Source organism: Colius striatus, chromosome 1 (assembly GCF_028858725.1).
Source record: "Colius striatus isolate bColStr4 chromosome 1, bColStr4.1.hap1, whole genome shotgun sequence".
Taxonomy (NCBI): Eukaryota; Metazoa; Chordata; class Aves; order Coliiformes; family Coliidae; genus Colius; species Colius striatus.
In genome coordinates, this window is record NC_084759.1 from 8,367,013 (window position 1) to 8,382,335 (window position 15,323).

The 15,323-nt window shown below is 36.2% G+C and overlaps 1 protein-coding gene across 3 annotated transcripts in view; it reads right to left on the reverse strand.

Moving 5' to 3' along the window:
* Positions 1-11,574, reverse strand: part of GRM5 (glutamate metabotropic receptor 5) — a 244,635-nt gene extending 233,061 nt beyond the window's left edge. For all 3 annotated transcript variants that reach the window (XM_062020368.1, XM_062020367.1, XM_062020366.1), the window contains exon 1: positions 10,899-11,574. In XM_062020368.1, coding sequence (XP_061876352.1) covers positions 10,899-11,574 — 676 coding nt within the window. The remainder of the gene's footprint in view (positions 1-10,898) is intronic.
* Between the last annotated feature and the right edge of the window lie 3,749 nt (positions 11,575-15,323).

The following is a 15,323-nucleotide window of genomic DNA, read 5'->3' on the forward strand; positions in this document are numbered from 1 at the left end:
ATGTCAGTATTTTGTAGGCTGAGATTTGTCACACGGAGGTGTTTGATGTAACACCCACTCTACCAACTGTTCAAGAGTAGGGAAAAAAAAACCCAACAGTTAAAGGCTTGTGTGTAAAAGAGAAATCGGAATCAGCCTTCAAGCTTTCAGTTTTCAAGTTACACGGGGCCCTCTGTCTTTCTGCCTTCCTAGGAGAGGCATGTCAATCAGGACACTTTTTCTCAATAATGTTTCAGACTACCTTCTCTAAGGGCACAAACCCCTGTGTTGTTGGTAACAGAGCATGTACACAAACTCCTTGTCCATGAGCTTCTCTGCTCTGCATTACCAGTAATGTCTGAGTGTCCCTTACTCTCCAAAGTATTGATCTTCTCAACACTTCCATCACACATTTGAAATGTGGGTGTTTGGAGCAAATGCTTCAAAGACATCCATGTGTGCCAATTCTCAGCCTACAAAATGCCAAACCATTATGAAATCATTAAGCAGGCTCCCTTGCAGATGGCTGGAGGCATGTCCACAGCAGGCTACAGAAGAGACTGCAGGCACATCCAGTGTGGCTCTGATCTAGATGGTTGTGCCAAGCTGCTAGCTGACATACTCAGCTCCACAGTGTCCTATCCCAGGCTATACCTCCCAAGGGGCTGATCAGCTTGAGCATAATACTCTAATGGTGAAGTGTGAAGCAGCCTTGGTGCATCTGAACCAGTCTCTTCATCATAAGATACTGGCATGACCTCTACAATTTCATTGGGACCACATAAGTAGTCTAGGAGAGCAGAGAACTGGATCCCTCACTTCCAAATAAACCACTGGAAACTCCCTGCTCCACTAGCCATTACATTATCCTACTCTCCACACTCAATATTATCAGGCTAAACTGAATCGTTTAATTTGACTCCCACTCCTGCCAGAGCAGTTAAATGGAGCAAGAAGAAGAGAAAGTATTATGCTTTCAGTCTATAAGTATGTAAGTTGACCAACAGCAAAGGCAGATTCATAGCACAAAGTTGACGATCTTTCCTCTCATGATCTGGCTTAGTGTGATGCATCTGGCCATTACTGACGGAGAAGCATGGTCTTAACCAACCATGCATGACTGCAATGCTTCTCGTCACCTTGCCTCCTGGGTCGGCACCATTTACATGTCACTCTTCTTAGAGGACAATGCCTGAAGGCACTGTCTGGCCCTGCCTGAACAGCCTGTGAACAGCTCGAGTATCAGAATCTGTCTGCATAAACTGTTGGTTGGATACACATGAATAATGCATGCAACTGTAATAAAATCTGCATGGGAGCAGGGAAAAGGAAGGACTATGTTAGCCTGGATGATTCAGATAGTTCTAGTTAACAAGACTAGAAAGGGAGAGGAAAAGGGAGGGAGGGGAAATTACACAATTGAAACAGCTAAATAGACAATGGTGGAGAAAAAGAGAAGTTGGTAAATCTACAGGTCAGGTAACTTTCACTTTTTCAATAAAAATCTATACCGGATTGTTATTATAAAGATTACTCCCCTTGTGTGAAAGTAGATTATCAGAAGGATCTACATTCCTAGTCTGTCCTAGTCATTGCATAAGTTTAACTTCTATACAAAATCCATAAGGTTGAGATCCCTGAATGCATGCTGTACCATATGCTTCATTTTGAGCTACTGAAGCATGTAACATTTCAGCTTTTGCATAACTGCCTCTTGATTTGGGGAAAAAAAAAAGAAATCCCTCCATGGAAACTCCATCTGAGTGAAGAAAATCTTCAGCCCCACAACCAGTAAGACATAGAACACCTACATATCCCTTTCTTTTCAGTAGGCAAGAAGGTGTCAAAAAAGAAGAATATCTGTGCAGTGGGCTTTCAAGGGAGACATGTAAGTCAGAAAAAGAAACCTTTCTGATACAATTTCAACATATTTTTAGACCCCTTAAATTTGAGTTAGTCTCATACTTTCCCTTAAGGGAAAAAAATAGGTCACACAAATTGCCTGTGTTTTTGCAGATGTATGAAAATGAACAAGGTAACTTCACATCCCACAGCACTGTTGGAAAGAAAAAAACAAAGTAGCTCTTTATATATATAACCATGACTGAAGACATATGAGAAGATTATATTGGAAAGATAATACACACTCTCTCACATTCTCACTTTGGGTACATATCCTAATCCTTTTGAAAGCTTCTGTTAATGTGAAAAAGATGTGAATCTTCTATTTTTGTGTGATAAAGATGAAAGAAAAAGGAAGAACTACTTACCTATCAAATGCAACCTTAGGTTCTGTTCTACTCGTAAAACCAATGAGCAGCACCTGCTTTTTCTAACTAATTTTCCTCTATGGACTGTTTTGGAAATCTATGATCAAATTCTCTGAGCTGCAAAGACAGCATGGAAATGGGAAAGGAGCTGAATCTCGCTGCTAGTCCCCCATCAACAGAAGACAAAAGATCCCTTTCCAAACTTCTGGCTTTTGCTCCCTTTCCATGCCTAAATATAGTTCCACTCACTTCTGTCAACATGCATCTCTCCTGTCTGTTCAGCACAGCTATGAGATTCCAGCCATCTAGAGTATTTCCTGCAAGCCAGGGAACACCCTGACGAGTGTGCTTGCTGGTTGCTTGCTTGTCTTGCTTACAAAGACCATCTCTGAGGCAACCCGATAGACATAAGATGGCTGGGACATGCTGTTGGATTCTTCAAATGCAACAGATATTTTGGCCAAGAATTCTACTCTAATGTAATTAAGAGTGAAGTTGGGTTTGAAGATTGTTGAAATTGATGAAGGAAAAATAGAGGAAGAATTTCAGCTTATCTTTCATCTTCAAGACTTTGCTTGCAAATGAAAAATGTCCTGGTTTTCACCAAATACCAGTTCTGCAAACTGAATAGTTGTGATACCCAAGGCTTTAATAAAAAAACAAATCTAGAATTGTTGAATAATATTCTAGTTAGAATTAGATTTTTAAAAATGAGAATCTGAACTTTAATTTTTAATTTTAAAAGACATCTGGACTAAGTCTGTATGCTCCAGGTCAAAGAACTTTAAAAACAGAGTTCATCTTTGGTGACCTTTAATTTAGACAGGACTCACATAAAACAAAGAATTTAGAAATTCCCAAATCAATTCATCCTATTTTATTCTTAAAATTATCTACCTAAAATTTTTTGGTAATCTCATTTTGACCAGTGAGGGATAAGAGGTAAAAAAAAGTAAATAAATGAAAGTTAGATCTAACTGGAATGAATAAGCAAAGAATTAATGTAACCAGAAAAAAAGACATTATAGGAAAAGAAAAAAGCCTCACCAAATATTGTGGAAGGTGAGACAGTAAGTCAGATGGAGGCAAATAATTGTAAATAGGAAAAATAAATAGCACAAGTTTACAAGCCACTACTGTAATGGTTTGTTAATAAGATAAGAAACAACAGTTTGCATACTGATATATGAAAACAATTTCCTGCCTGGTTGCAAGCTGAATATCTAAAAAGGAGTAAAAAATGTAATAATGCATGCTTTTTTTAAAAAAGGGGATTTTACAAATCTGGAAATGTTTATACAAGGTCTTTAAGAATAAATTAGCATCTGGAAAACCCACTTTACAGACCTAATGGGAGGACTAAAGCTCTTTGGTTTAGTCAAAAGAAATATTAGAACAATGCCTGGGAAGACAAACCCTGAGAGCATATCAAGATAAAAGGGCTATAGGTTAGAGCACCACAGTCAGTCATTTCATTTGAAGAATAAATAATTCATGGTCTGAACAGACTAATCATGATGAAATCAACTTCATCTTTACATGAAGACCTTAAGTCTCTGTATATCTTCACAAACAATATACTTTAACCTATACCTGCCAATGACTAGTCATTTTTTAGCCTATATTATATAGTAAAATTAAGATATGGAGAGCAGACTTCTGTAATTTCAGACAAAGGAAAGGTAGACATATTCTGTGCCTCTTTCATGCTAAATTAATTGTAGCTTATAAGTATTTGTGTAAATGTTGAACAACCGGTTTGCCTGCTGTAAGTCTTCACAAAAAGACTTAGCACTTGGGGCAATTTCCTACCTCTCAGATCCTGATCATAGTCTCATTACAATTTTTCCAGTCACTTCTTTAACATATACACATACAATGTATTAATGTATAATACTCTGCATTACAGCATGGTACAACTGCACATCATCAGGAGCCTACAAGCAGATTTCAGTGAGATAAATGAAAGGTTAGCCCTTGCCCAGTGCCTTCCAAATTCAATTAAAGCAAAGTCTATAATTTTTGATTCATCTCCAAGATCACTGTCTCCTGTATGATTCCAGAATCAGTTAGTAAGACTCATTTTAGGGAAAACTGAATTATTTAAAAGATCCAGTACAAATCTTTTTCCTTTCTTAGCTTTCAGAGAAATCACAAGTTAGTTCTTGTACACACAGAAAGTGGTCCTTTATGTACAGACCAATTTAAATATCTATTCTGCTCCTTAAACTTTCCAATTTTGAAAAAAACATTGATTTAACTCCTGTACTAATAAGCTACTTAAAATATGTATTCAATGCATAAAGATACTTGCAAATGGAAGTAATCATCCTTTTCCTTGGTTATGTAGGAAATAAAACTCCATTGTCTGGTTAAGTCTTTTCATATCTGGAGTCTTAAACTAGTACTCTGAAAAGCAGATTCTCATCTTAGTCCTTCCAATGATGCTGGGTAGCTTTTTTTTTGTCTCTCTCCCTTTCTTCTTAGCTTCTGTTACAACAGGGTCCTGATTTCCCTTGAATTCTGTAAAACGGGATCTATATCAAGGTATATAAAACAATAGTTTAGGATTTTTTTCCTATACCAAAGAGTACTAATTCCATTTTTGACTCTGAAATATAGGACAAAGTACTTAATAAATTCAGGATTTAAATTTCTTGTCATTAAGTAGCATACATGAAGAAAGAAAATATATGGTTTCAAGAGGAAGGAAGAAAAAGTAATACAACAGATGTAGAAATACCACAAATCATTACAAATAATGAATGAAGGGACCTGGTTCATCAGGCCCTGCTTAACTATGGGATTAATGAGATATCAATGTATCAAAAGAATGTTTCATTTTTATACAGGATCGGTGATACAGAAGACATGCCAAATAAAATGGATGGGAGACTTTCCAGCTCTTCCCTGAGTAAAACACCTTTTATCAAAACTGTCAACATTAATATTTGTGCAAATGTTTTAGAAGCTCACACCTCTTTGAATGAAGCCTTCATTTCACTAATAATGTTACCTTTTATCAACTATTTTGACATAACCACCAGACAAGCTGTTTATTTTGACTGACTTTTATCAAAGTTTTCATTCACTAAAAGACGGTGTTATTCTGGTTTTCAATCCTGCCTTGAGGTAAAAAAATACTTCAGTAAATTTTTTTCTTAGTTGTATGTAATATCTTTTTTCCAGACAGGTCTACAGCAACTGTTCTTCCATCTCAAAAACAAAATATCACGAGGGACAGAGGAAAGTGAACCACTGTCACTACTCATGGTAGTCAACAGCATATATTGGAAACACCATCTTTCATAAATCTGATCCGAGCCAGCAGGCATTGTGTAGTGAATTCTTGTTTCCTGAAAGATTTCCAAATCTCCTCAACTTGATAGAGCCCTCCCTGATTAAAGACGTGCACCTTGGGGATGGTGATAAGAACTATACCCTTTCCAGGCCTAAGGCAAAAGACAAATTTAAGATGAAACTGGAGGATACTGGACTCCCTCTGTCTCTTCTCATTGAAGGCAAGTTTCATGACACTGTAATTTCACTGGATATCTATAGAGACTAAGTGAGGGGAAAAGTGATATCCAAACACTTCGCCCATAAAGAAAAGAAGCAAAGTGACATTTTGAAGATCCAAACATCCTGGGTTTAGCTATGTCCACCCTGTCTCATTCCTTTCAAAGTGATTTTTAAAAAACAGCTTCAGAATAGTACATCTTCTTGCTCGCCTTCCTTTTGCTGTTTGATGGCATTTGCCCTAAGAACCTTCATCTCCATTACATTCCAGAATTTACCCAGTCTGTCAGCAATGTTAAAGTGCTGTCCACTCAATCAGTCACTGCAGAACAAAGTAAACATTAACTTGATGCTACTTCGGTTTTCTATCTCAATATTCCCATGCAGTGGTTTTGCCTAGGTCAGCAGATTTCACATTTCACAATTGTGATGCTAGGATAAATATTTGAATTTGTTAGGGGAGAAAAAGTCACTTTTGTTATGGATGTCAAAATTTGATAAAAATAAACAAACAGCTCAACAGGATGGGACTGGAACAGGGTTTTTGGTTTCCCATACCTTCTTTTAGATAAGAGATCTTTTGTATTTTTGCCACAAGACCAATGTCATCAACATCATATCAAATTGTGATCATCCTGATCTCAATATTTATGTTTGAAACAGTTCAAAAGTTTATGAAATTAAAAAATGAAAGTAATTTAAAAAAATCCAATCAAACAACACAAACCCTAAGTAATTATTTTGGCCACGGGGCAAAATGAAATATTGCTAAAATGGAACAGTCTCCAGTCTCCAGTCTCCAGATATGACATTCTTCAATTTTCAGAAATAAACTTTTAGACATAATTATTATTTGAAGTTCAAAATATTTTCATGGAGGAAGACCTTTTTTAGTACACTATTTCTTTTTTTTTTCTTCATAGAAATAATGAAAAAATATCACCTATGCTTAAAATAAACATATTTTCAATTATATTATTTTATGATAAGCAAGTAATATTTCTATGTATTATATATTTTTTTAATCTAAAGGAGAAAAATCTGGAGTCTGAAAGAAATTACCACAATGTCATATAAGTACAATTTGTTCCAAGCAGCAGGTTTAAGGTCAACTTGTCACAGCTTTTTTCGTTCATTTCTTCACCCTATTCTCACTGATTATGACTAATTTTCATTTTGCTCTTTACTTGGTAGCAAAGGATGTAGGCAAAAATAGTCTTGTAACCAGGAATATTTGAACAGATATGAAAGGAAATATGTGAAATAATCCTTATCTGCAGGAAAAGAAGTTCTGTTTTTGTTGTGCTTGTCTCAGTACATCTTAAGAAAATGAATGTGAACTTACAATAAATCTAAATAGAGGAAGGTGATATTAAACAGAGAGCACTTTGTGTCAATGTTTACCTGCTGAACTGTCTAAAGAAAATGTTAACAAAGTGGCTTACTTCTTAAGGCTGTGTTCAAAAGCAAATCACACCTGACATTTATCCCTTGCCATGCCAAATAAATTTGAACTATTGTATTTCAATTGTACTCCCACACAGTTCTGTTTTTCCAGCGTACATCACCTATTTTCTCCAATATGACAAAATAAATGGTTTTTAATGGCAAGGAAGATTACCTTTCAAATTATTAATTTATTTGTCTCCAGGAAAATTTTAAGAACAGACTCTCAGGAATTGACCTCTTTTATTCTGATGAGGAAGGCCTGATCCAAATGTCAGTCTAGGCAACGGGAGAGTATTGACTTCAAATGGGCTTTCAGTGAGGCCTTCAAAATGCAATAATGGGAGGACAGGAGACCATATATATTTTCTCTGATCTTTCAAAAAGAACATTGAATGTTTTTATATGGGAAATGAGGTAAACAGTCACACAGACAACTTGCCCCTGGTTTCTCTGACCATTTGTTATTCATTGTGGTTAAGCCAAGATAAAATTCCACAGGCTATTGAGTTGCATTGCCAACCATCATCACCCAAAATCCAGATACAGACACAAATTATCCTCTCTTCCATATGCATTAGTTTCATTGGGAGTGGTCAAGAGTTACATGAGTTGAAGAGGATCCCTAATGTGCTCTGAGAAACTGGGAGACTAAACCAGGAAACCTCTCTCTGCTGCCTAGTTTACCTCAGTGGGAGGCACAGACTGAGTTCTTGACTGCATTACTGACTTGCTGTTTGTCTGCAACATTGGCTTAAGAACTGAAATTTGTTTTGAATTAAGGAAAGTTTGCTTTGGCTTTGCTCTTATCACAGTTGTGTAAAATATCTGTAAGGTCAGTTGAAAGGATTAGATCAGTATGCAACCTTCAAATAAAATGATCTCCAGCACATCCTACATGTCCACTGTAGCAATCCATAAAGTTGAAAGCGCTTCCTTCAGACCTCAGGACAAGAAGCTTCCTATCAAAGTTTCCTTCTGTCTGCTCACTCCTACCTCCTTGTCATGCAGCATTAACAAGTCTTGAATAAGGATTGAATGCAACTTCAATCAGACTGCCAAAATATGAATCCATTGCAGACACAAATAATTAGTAAGTGCAGAAGGAAAGATTCAAAAAAGAAGCCTTTTATTTTGAAGCTACGGACTTATGTCAGGCTTTTCTTACACTAGACCAAAAATAGATCTGTACTTTATTTACTGATGAAACTACCAAAGCAATGAAATAAGAATTCCAAAAGAAGGATCACTCTCAAGGGGTGGGCAAGAGCCTAAGCTGATAAAAATTGCAAAGAGAGTTCAATTTTTTTTTCCATTTTGAAATAATATCTAAGAATGTAGGACATGGAATAGAGGAGCATAATCAATCTATTTAAAAGTGAACAGATACTATATTAAAAATCATACAATAATATGAAAAATACGCACAAAAATAAAAATAATATAAATAAAGACCATTTGTTTTGCTTATTTAATCCCCTTTATATGTCATTCATCTATAAGGATTTTTTAACGGTGGAGTTATTTTAAATCTTTCTGTTACTGGAAGGGCTAACATCTGTCATAAACTTTGGAAAGTGTCCAGAACATCAGACATTGTCACATTTCAAAGAAATACCTTGACTAATTTGTGCTTTTCTATCCCATTATAAATACCATCTGTTCTATTGTTAGAAAACATTTGTGTGATGTTATTTAACTGAAAAGCACATTCATCATTGTGACCAGACTATGCAAATAGATGATAGGATTGTAAGATTCCCAGAACCCAAGTTTAATGATATATTGCTGTAAATAAGCTATGAATTACATGAGGTCTCAGATATTAACAATTCCACCTATCTCGTCCACTTTAATACCAGCAGAAGTAAGCACATGTTTTACTAGATGTATCGTTCTTCATTTTGCCTTCTTCACACTCATCTCCTGTCATTTACTGCTCTTGTCTTGCCCATAGTAGCTATCTCTACTTCATTCCTTGTGTCCCTATTTTTTCCAATGCACACTGTAAAGTTCCTGTGCCATAAGATTAACATGCCATATGTTACCATCTGCTCCAAACAGAGTGTCCACAGGAAGTAGTAAAAGTAAATATTCTCATTCTGAGCAAAATTAGACCTTGATATAGGCTTGAAAATTCCCATACTGCATACATAAACATTCCATCTCAATAAGTAACCATGTAAAAGTTGTTCATAACAAAAATCAGATGAGTCATCAGAAGTAGTCAGTACACAAAATCTTATGTCAATGTGATGCACCAGTGACATTACTTTTTACCATGTTATTCATATATGTTTGTGAAATTAAGGCTGTACACCAAGCCATGCCAAAGGCATCAGCTGGCACAGACTACCTTCACTGCATGATGCAGTGTAGAGTGATTTATAGGCTGTTATATTAAACTGGTGATATATTCATGAATCCCCATAAAAAAGAGGCTGTAGTTATTTACCAGCTTTCATTATCAAGACGGAAATATGACTGCAACAATCTGCACACAAGTACTAGCATTTTTTTTAATACTGCAGAATAACCTCTCTGCATATCTGTAGGAGGAAACAGATCTCTACATACTAGCATGGGACCAGTATCTCCTCAAAAAGTGGCTTGAATAGTGTAAAGTCTGCCAGAGAAGTATACTCAGTGTGTGGGAAGGACAATCTGCTTTCTATTGGTTGTAATAAAGTCAGCAGCATCTGCTGCTGTTCAGCAACGTCACCATCTCTACTCAAGTCTCTTATTAACATTTTTCATTCCCAGATCATATTCTGAGCCTTCCATTTGGCATTTGTCTATTTGAAGACAGGTGACCTAGTGAGATCTTAAAATTCTTAACAGAACCTAATTCCAGAAAGGTCTTTAAATGGTGAGGTCATTAGACAGGGGCTGGTGAAGCCTATTTTTAAGGCAATGTGAAATTCTAGACACCTACAGCAACATGAACCCACTCAACTCTGTCTGTATACGGAATAATGAAACCAGGTAAACTTTTCCATAGCATTTCCCTTTAATTGTATACCCTTCCAAACACTGATCTAACTCAAATTAATAAAAAGAGAAAATAAATTTATCACACAGTTCTGGTTTTTTGAGCACATGATGGAACAGAAATGTGTGAGAAAATTCAAGGAGACTTCCTTTGCTCACTTCTAAAACCAATGGCCAGATGCAGAGCAAGAAGTTGGTTATTACTCCATGGAGTGCTATAAAAATGATATAAACAGTTCTGGTACCTAGGAGCTGGAACAACTTACATGTAAATATTAGCCAGCATTCAGCCTCTGTGGCTCAGATGTTAAGCAGGAACACATTCTGACTCAGATACAGTTTCAAATGATGATTTAGCTCTCTTCTGCACTTAGGAAGACCAGATGCTTTCTCATTACCCATTGATCCTAATATAGTCAAAATTTCTACTCTACATAAATACAATGTTGATAGATAAAGACAAAGTAAAAAATGTCAACTAAATTCAATAAAGACACTTAGAAGACTCCAGAGTAGGCACTTTTAGCAACAAGTTGCCCTAGAGTACACACAGAATCCTGGATTTCAAACTTTGTTTTCAGACACCATCAACATGCCACTACCTCAACCCCATAGAGAATGTGAAGTTATTATTACATAAAGTCTATACTGTTGTCAACTGACTGTCAATAACCAACAACATTAAACTCTTACCTTCTGTATGTACAGCAGAAACATAGGTCCAGTTATAGCGTTTGACAATGTCCACCATAGCCCGTGCTTGCTGTGCATCAGACGGCACAACTCTCATAAAATACTTGAACAGAGTTTTGTCGCTTAGGTCCATGCTTGTGGCAGAATAAGCAATCTGAGGTATATTGAAAAGCTGCAACAAGTTCTGGACCTGGATAGCAACTGAGCTAGAGCCAGGTCCAATGACACCAACGATGGGTTTCTTTGAGTGGAAAGATGAAGATCCATCCACACATTTCACCATCCCTTCCTCTTCTTCCGATGAAATAAGAGAGTCCCTTATAAACTCAATGCTCTGCTCCAGAGCCACAGCCGAATGCCAGCAGGAGTCCCTGATTTCACATCCTAGCGTTATATTTGGCAACAGCGTGGGGTCCAGATTAATTCTGTCAAGGGTATGTAGCATTGCCTCCACTCTCTGAATGCCATATTGCTCTCTTACCTCTCCACATTTCCTCTCATGAACCTTGTCAACAGTTGGTTGATGGTGGACAGAGAATAGAGCTCCAATGATAATATCACCAGGCATGTGTGCAACCACTCTTCTTTCATTGGCCTGTGCAGAAACCAGAAGACCAAAGTTCCCACAGACATCTTCCTTCAATAACAGGATTGCAAAGAACAGCAAAAGGACCATTTTAGGAAATGGTTTAGGCTGGTAGAGACAACATGATGGAACAGAACTGGAGAGCTGGTGAAAAGCAGTTATCAAATCTTTTGGATAAAAGGAGTATTATGCTGATGGTTAACCAGAAGATTGCGTTTATTCTCTACGAAGTCAGTATCATCTCCAAGTGGACAGCTATGCAGAGCTGCACATGTGATCATAATCCTCACAACCTTAAAAAATGAATAAAGAAGAGAAAGAGCTTTAAAAATAGTTATAAAGTCAGCTTTGTAGGTTGTTCTAAAATTGCACTTTTTCCTACTGCTGTCAGTGACTATATAACATGCCATCTCCTTTATAAACTTGTGTCCAGCATTTTTCAAGCTGAAAAGCTGAAATACAATTTCAGTGTTTTACAGTATTATGTTTGCACTTTTGCTAATATAAATTGGTATCTTTCACTTTGACATTCTTGTTTAAAAACTCTTTTGGAAAGTGGTTTCAAAAACACAAAATAGAGACAGGTGTTTAATTCCATAGCAGGAAAGTGATGTTATTTCTAATGCATGTCTTCAAAAACAGCTCCCTTTACTCTCAGATACAAATACGTATGTCACACTAATGTACCCTGGGCTATACTATGTTATCAATTACAGCACTAAGAAACTGCTGTTGACAAACAGAGATGTTCTTGAAATATTTTAAGGAAGGTAGAATCTAATTTTTCAAATCAGTAAATCTGTTTTTTCTTTGTAAGGCACAACAGGAAAAAAATTAACTTCTGAAATAACTTAGGACTAAGAAAAAACAATTTTGCTATTAATATTTGTATTAGTTTCAAGCAGTGAATGTTTCAGCAGAGGAACAACAATTCTAAAACAGCAGAGCAGTGAAATTCTGTTCATAATTTTTTATCTTTACATCAAAAATTACCAATAAGCAATTCAACAAATCCTGGTACTGTAGACAACTATACAGACTGAGCTTGTAGAAAGAAGTAAAAACAGGACTATAAAGATGTACTAGTGCCTAAAATATTTGATCTGCTATGTTTGCCAATAATCTACAATGCAATCTGCCCTCAGCTTTAGTGTTGATGAAGGATGAAAGAAAAAAAAAAAGAATCAGCAAAAAACTCATATCTTGAATCATATCTTGGGCTGCAGTTAATGGAACTTGAAAATGTACTTGAAGATGTTCTGTACTTCACAGTGGATTTGCAGCAGGATGCTTCTGTTTTAAATATAGTGCTTAAACAGTACTTTGTCCAGGTCTTGATCCCTGAGCACATTAAAGTACCATCTATTGCTCTGCACCTGCCAGTGAATCCATTGATACTACATATTTTAAGCATACTCTTAAATCTAGGAAGATGCTAAGCTGTCTAGTGAACCACATGCTCAGTTTCGTTATTGACAAAACAACTACAAAATTCTGGGACAGAGCCTGATTTCAGTTTTACTGGCATAAATCTTGTGCTGTAATTAAAAAATATATATAAATAGAAATCTCCATACATTTCAGGTCCACCAATCATTTTAATCTATTAACAAAGACTCTAACAAAACTCAGATATTGTAAAGTGAAAGAAAACCTTGCAATTAGAAATCTACCTTTGTTTCTGCCAGGCTGAAAATCTAGCAGTATTCTAATCTTGAATTTACACCTCACAGCTAGGTCCTTCAATACAGCACTCCTGTGAAAATCTTCATCATTCTGAAGATGAGATAAGCAAACCTAAACCCACTTCTCTGCTTGATATTAGCCTTGTTTAATTATTATTTTACCTAGAAACATACAAAGTATTTACACAGAAGAAACCATGCCATGGTTTCAGTGAGTGTTCCCAAATGAAATTCAAATCCTTAAGAAGAGAAAACATTGAATAAAAATGGTCTTGTAGTACTCACTGCAATATTGATAGGCTCATGTAATATGATTTTTTTTGTAATAGAAAAAATTAATAATAGTTCAGACAACTGTAGAGCACTTGAAGTTGAGTATTTTTAGTCTGCGAAGAGTTGGCTTATCAATACTGTAACCCTTTGCCACTAAAGAATAACAGCAGTTCAGTTCAGTTCAGTTCAGTTCAGTTCAGGTTAATTAGTCTCTAATTACAGAACATCACTACTTAAGTCTTCCAATTGCTTGTTCTCTTTTAAAAAAGGTATTTACTAACTTACCAACATCTGAGCAGAAAGAGTACTCTGTATTTAAAACCATGGATTCTTCTCGAATTAAGGCTACATGTACAGGGCACAAATGTATCTAGACAAATGTCAGCTCTATCTCAGACTGTAACTGGATATACAATTAGATGCCTTTTTTTTTAACCTAGCTGCCTGTGCAGCTGCATGTGTACAAGTAGAAATAGTTCAGAGCACTGAGCTGAGCTTGTGACAAAAAAAAATAATCTAATCTGTATCCAGTATTTTTATTCTAAAACACACACCATCCAGGGTTTTGGTCAAGTTTACCAACACTGTTCTTGGTCTTATGTCTATGGATTGAACAAATTCCATGCAGGATATATGAGAAACAGAGGGCAGTAAGGTCTTTTTAAGCTCCTTTACTCCAAACAACAGTTATTTGCTCTTCTTCGTCGACAGTACAGCATTACAGGGTAAAGAATGAAGTAAAGACGAAGATCTCCTTTGTATTTATGTAATTCTATATTTCCATATTTTTTTTGTACTTATGATTTCATGATAATAGCAGATCTCATTTCTAGGGAGTTCCTATGGTCAAAAAAACAAGTTCTGATGGCGATCAAATCCTTCCATTCCATGGCACCCAAGGAAAAAGAAGGGGTCAGATGCAGACTGCAGTTGTTTCAGGATTAAATAAATTTCTTCACATACTCCACTATAGTAGAGTGTAAGTCAATTTACAGGGGACTTACAAAGTTGTTACTAATTACAGCCAGAAACTGGTTATGTTTTAGAGTATTAGACTTGGGACTCATATTCAAGCATCTGAAGTCAGTGTGTTCTCTAGGCTTTCATCATGCAGGGAAACAACTTAGAATTTGTATTGACATGGCTAAGTGAGCTTGCTGAATTTTGATAGATTTGTATTTGTGTAAAAAATATGCGGTTCTATGGGCTTAGTTTAAAGCAAGTTCAACTGAGGCAAGTTTCTCAGCTTCTTGTCAAGTTTTTAGTATCTCTGAGGGTGGAGACTGTCAGCAATCTGTTCCAGTGTTTGACCATGATCACAGTAAAAAGCATTCTTTTTCATGTTTAAACAGAACTTCCTGCATTTCCATTTGTGCTTGCTGCCTGTTGTCCTTCCACTGGATAGACTTGGTTATGCCACGCAAAGATACCATAAGAGTAATCAGGTAAGAAATTTCATTTTAGGCAAAAACGGCTGAGCAGAGAGCAGTTAGACTAAGCACAGATTACATTTCCCAGAGAACATCTTCCTGAAGAGAAGATGGCCAAGGGAACTATTCAAATACACAATTTTACTGCTTTTCTGTCCCATGAGAACCACATTGAAGTCACTCCACATTTTGATCACCATTCTTTCCTACTACAGGAAGCTTGTTATTACAAGCAGGATGAGTACTAAAATAAAACTAAGTAAAATTTCATGAGCTTAAATATAACTGGTGTTTAAATTGTTAGGGATAACCCTAAAGGGAGTTTGACATACTGCAGCCTTCAGATTGAGAACAGAGGTATCAACATGAAAGACAGTGAACTCTTGAATGCATACACAAAGTAATGAGAATTGTTTCCCAATTAATAGTTTATCTACATTAACTTGTTTTC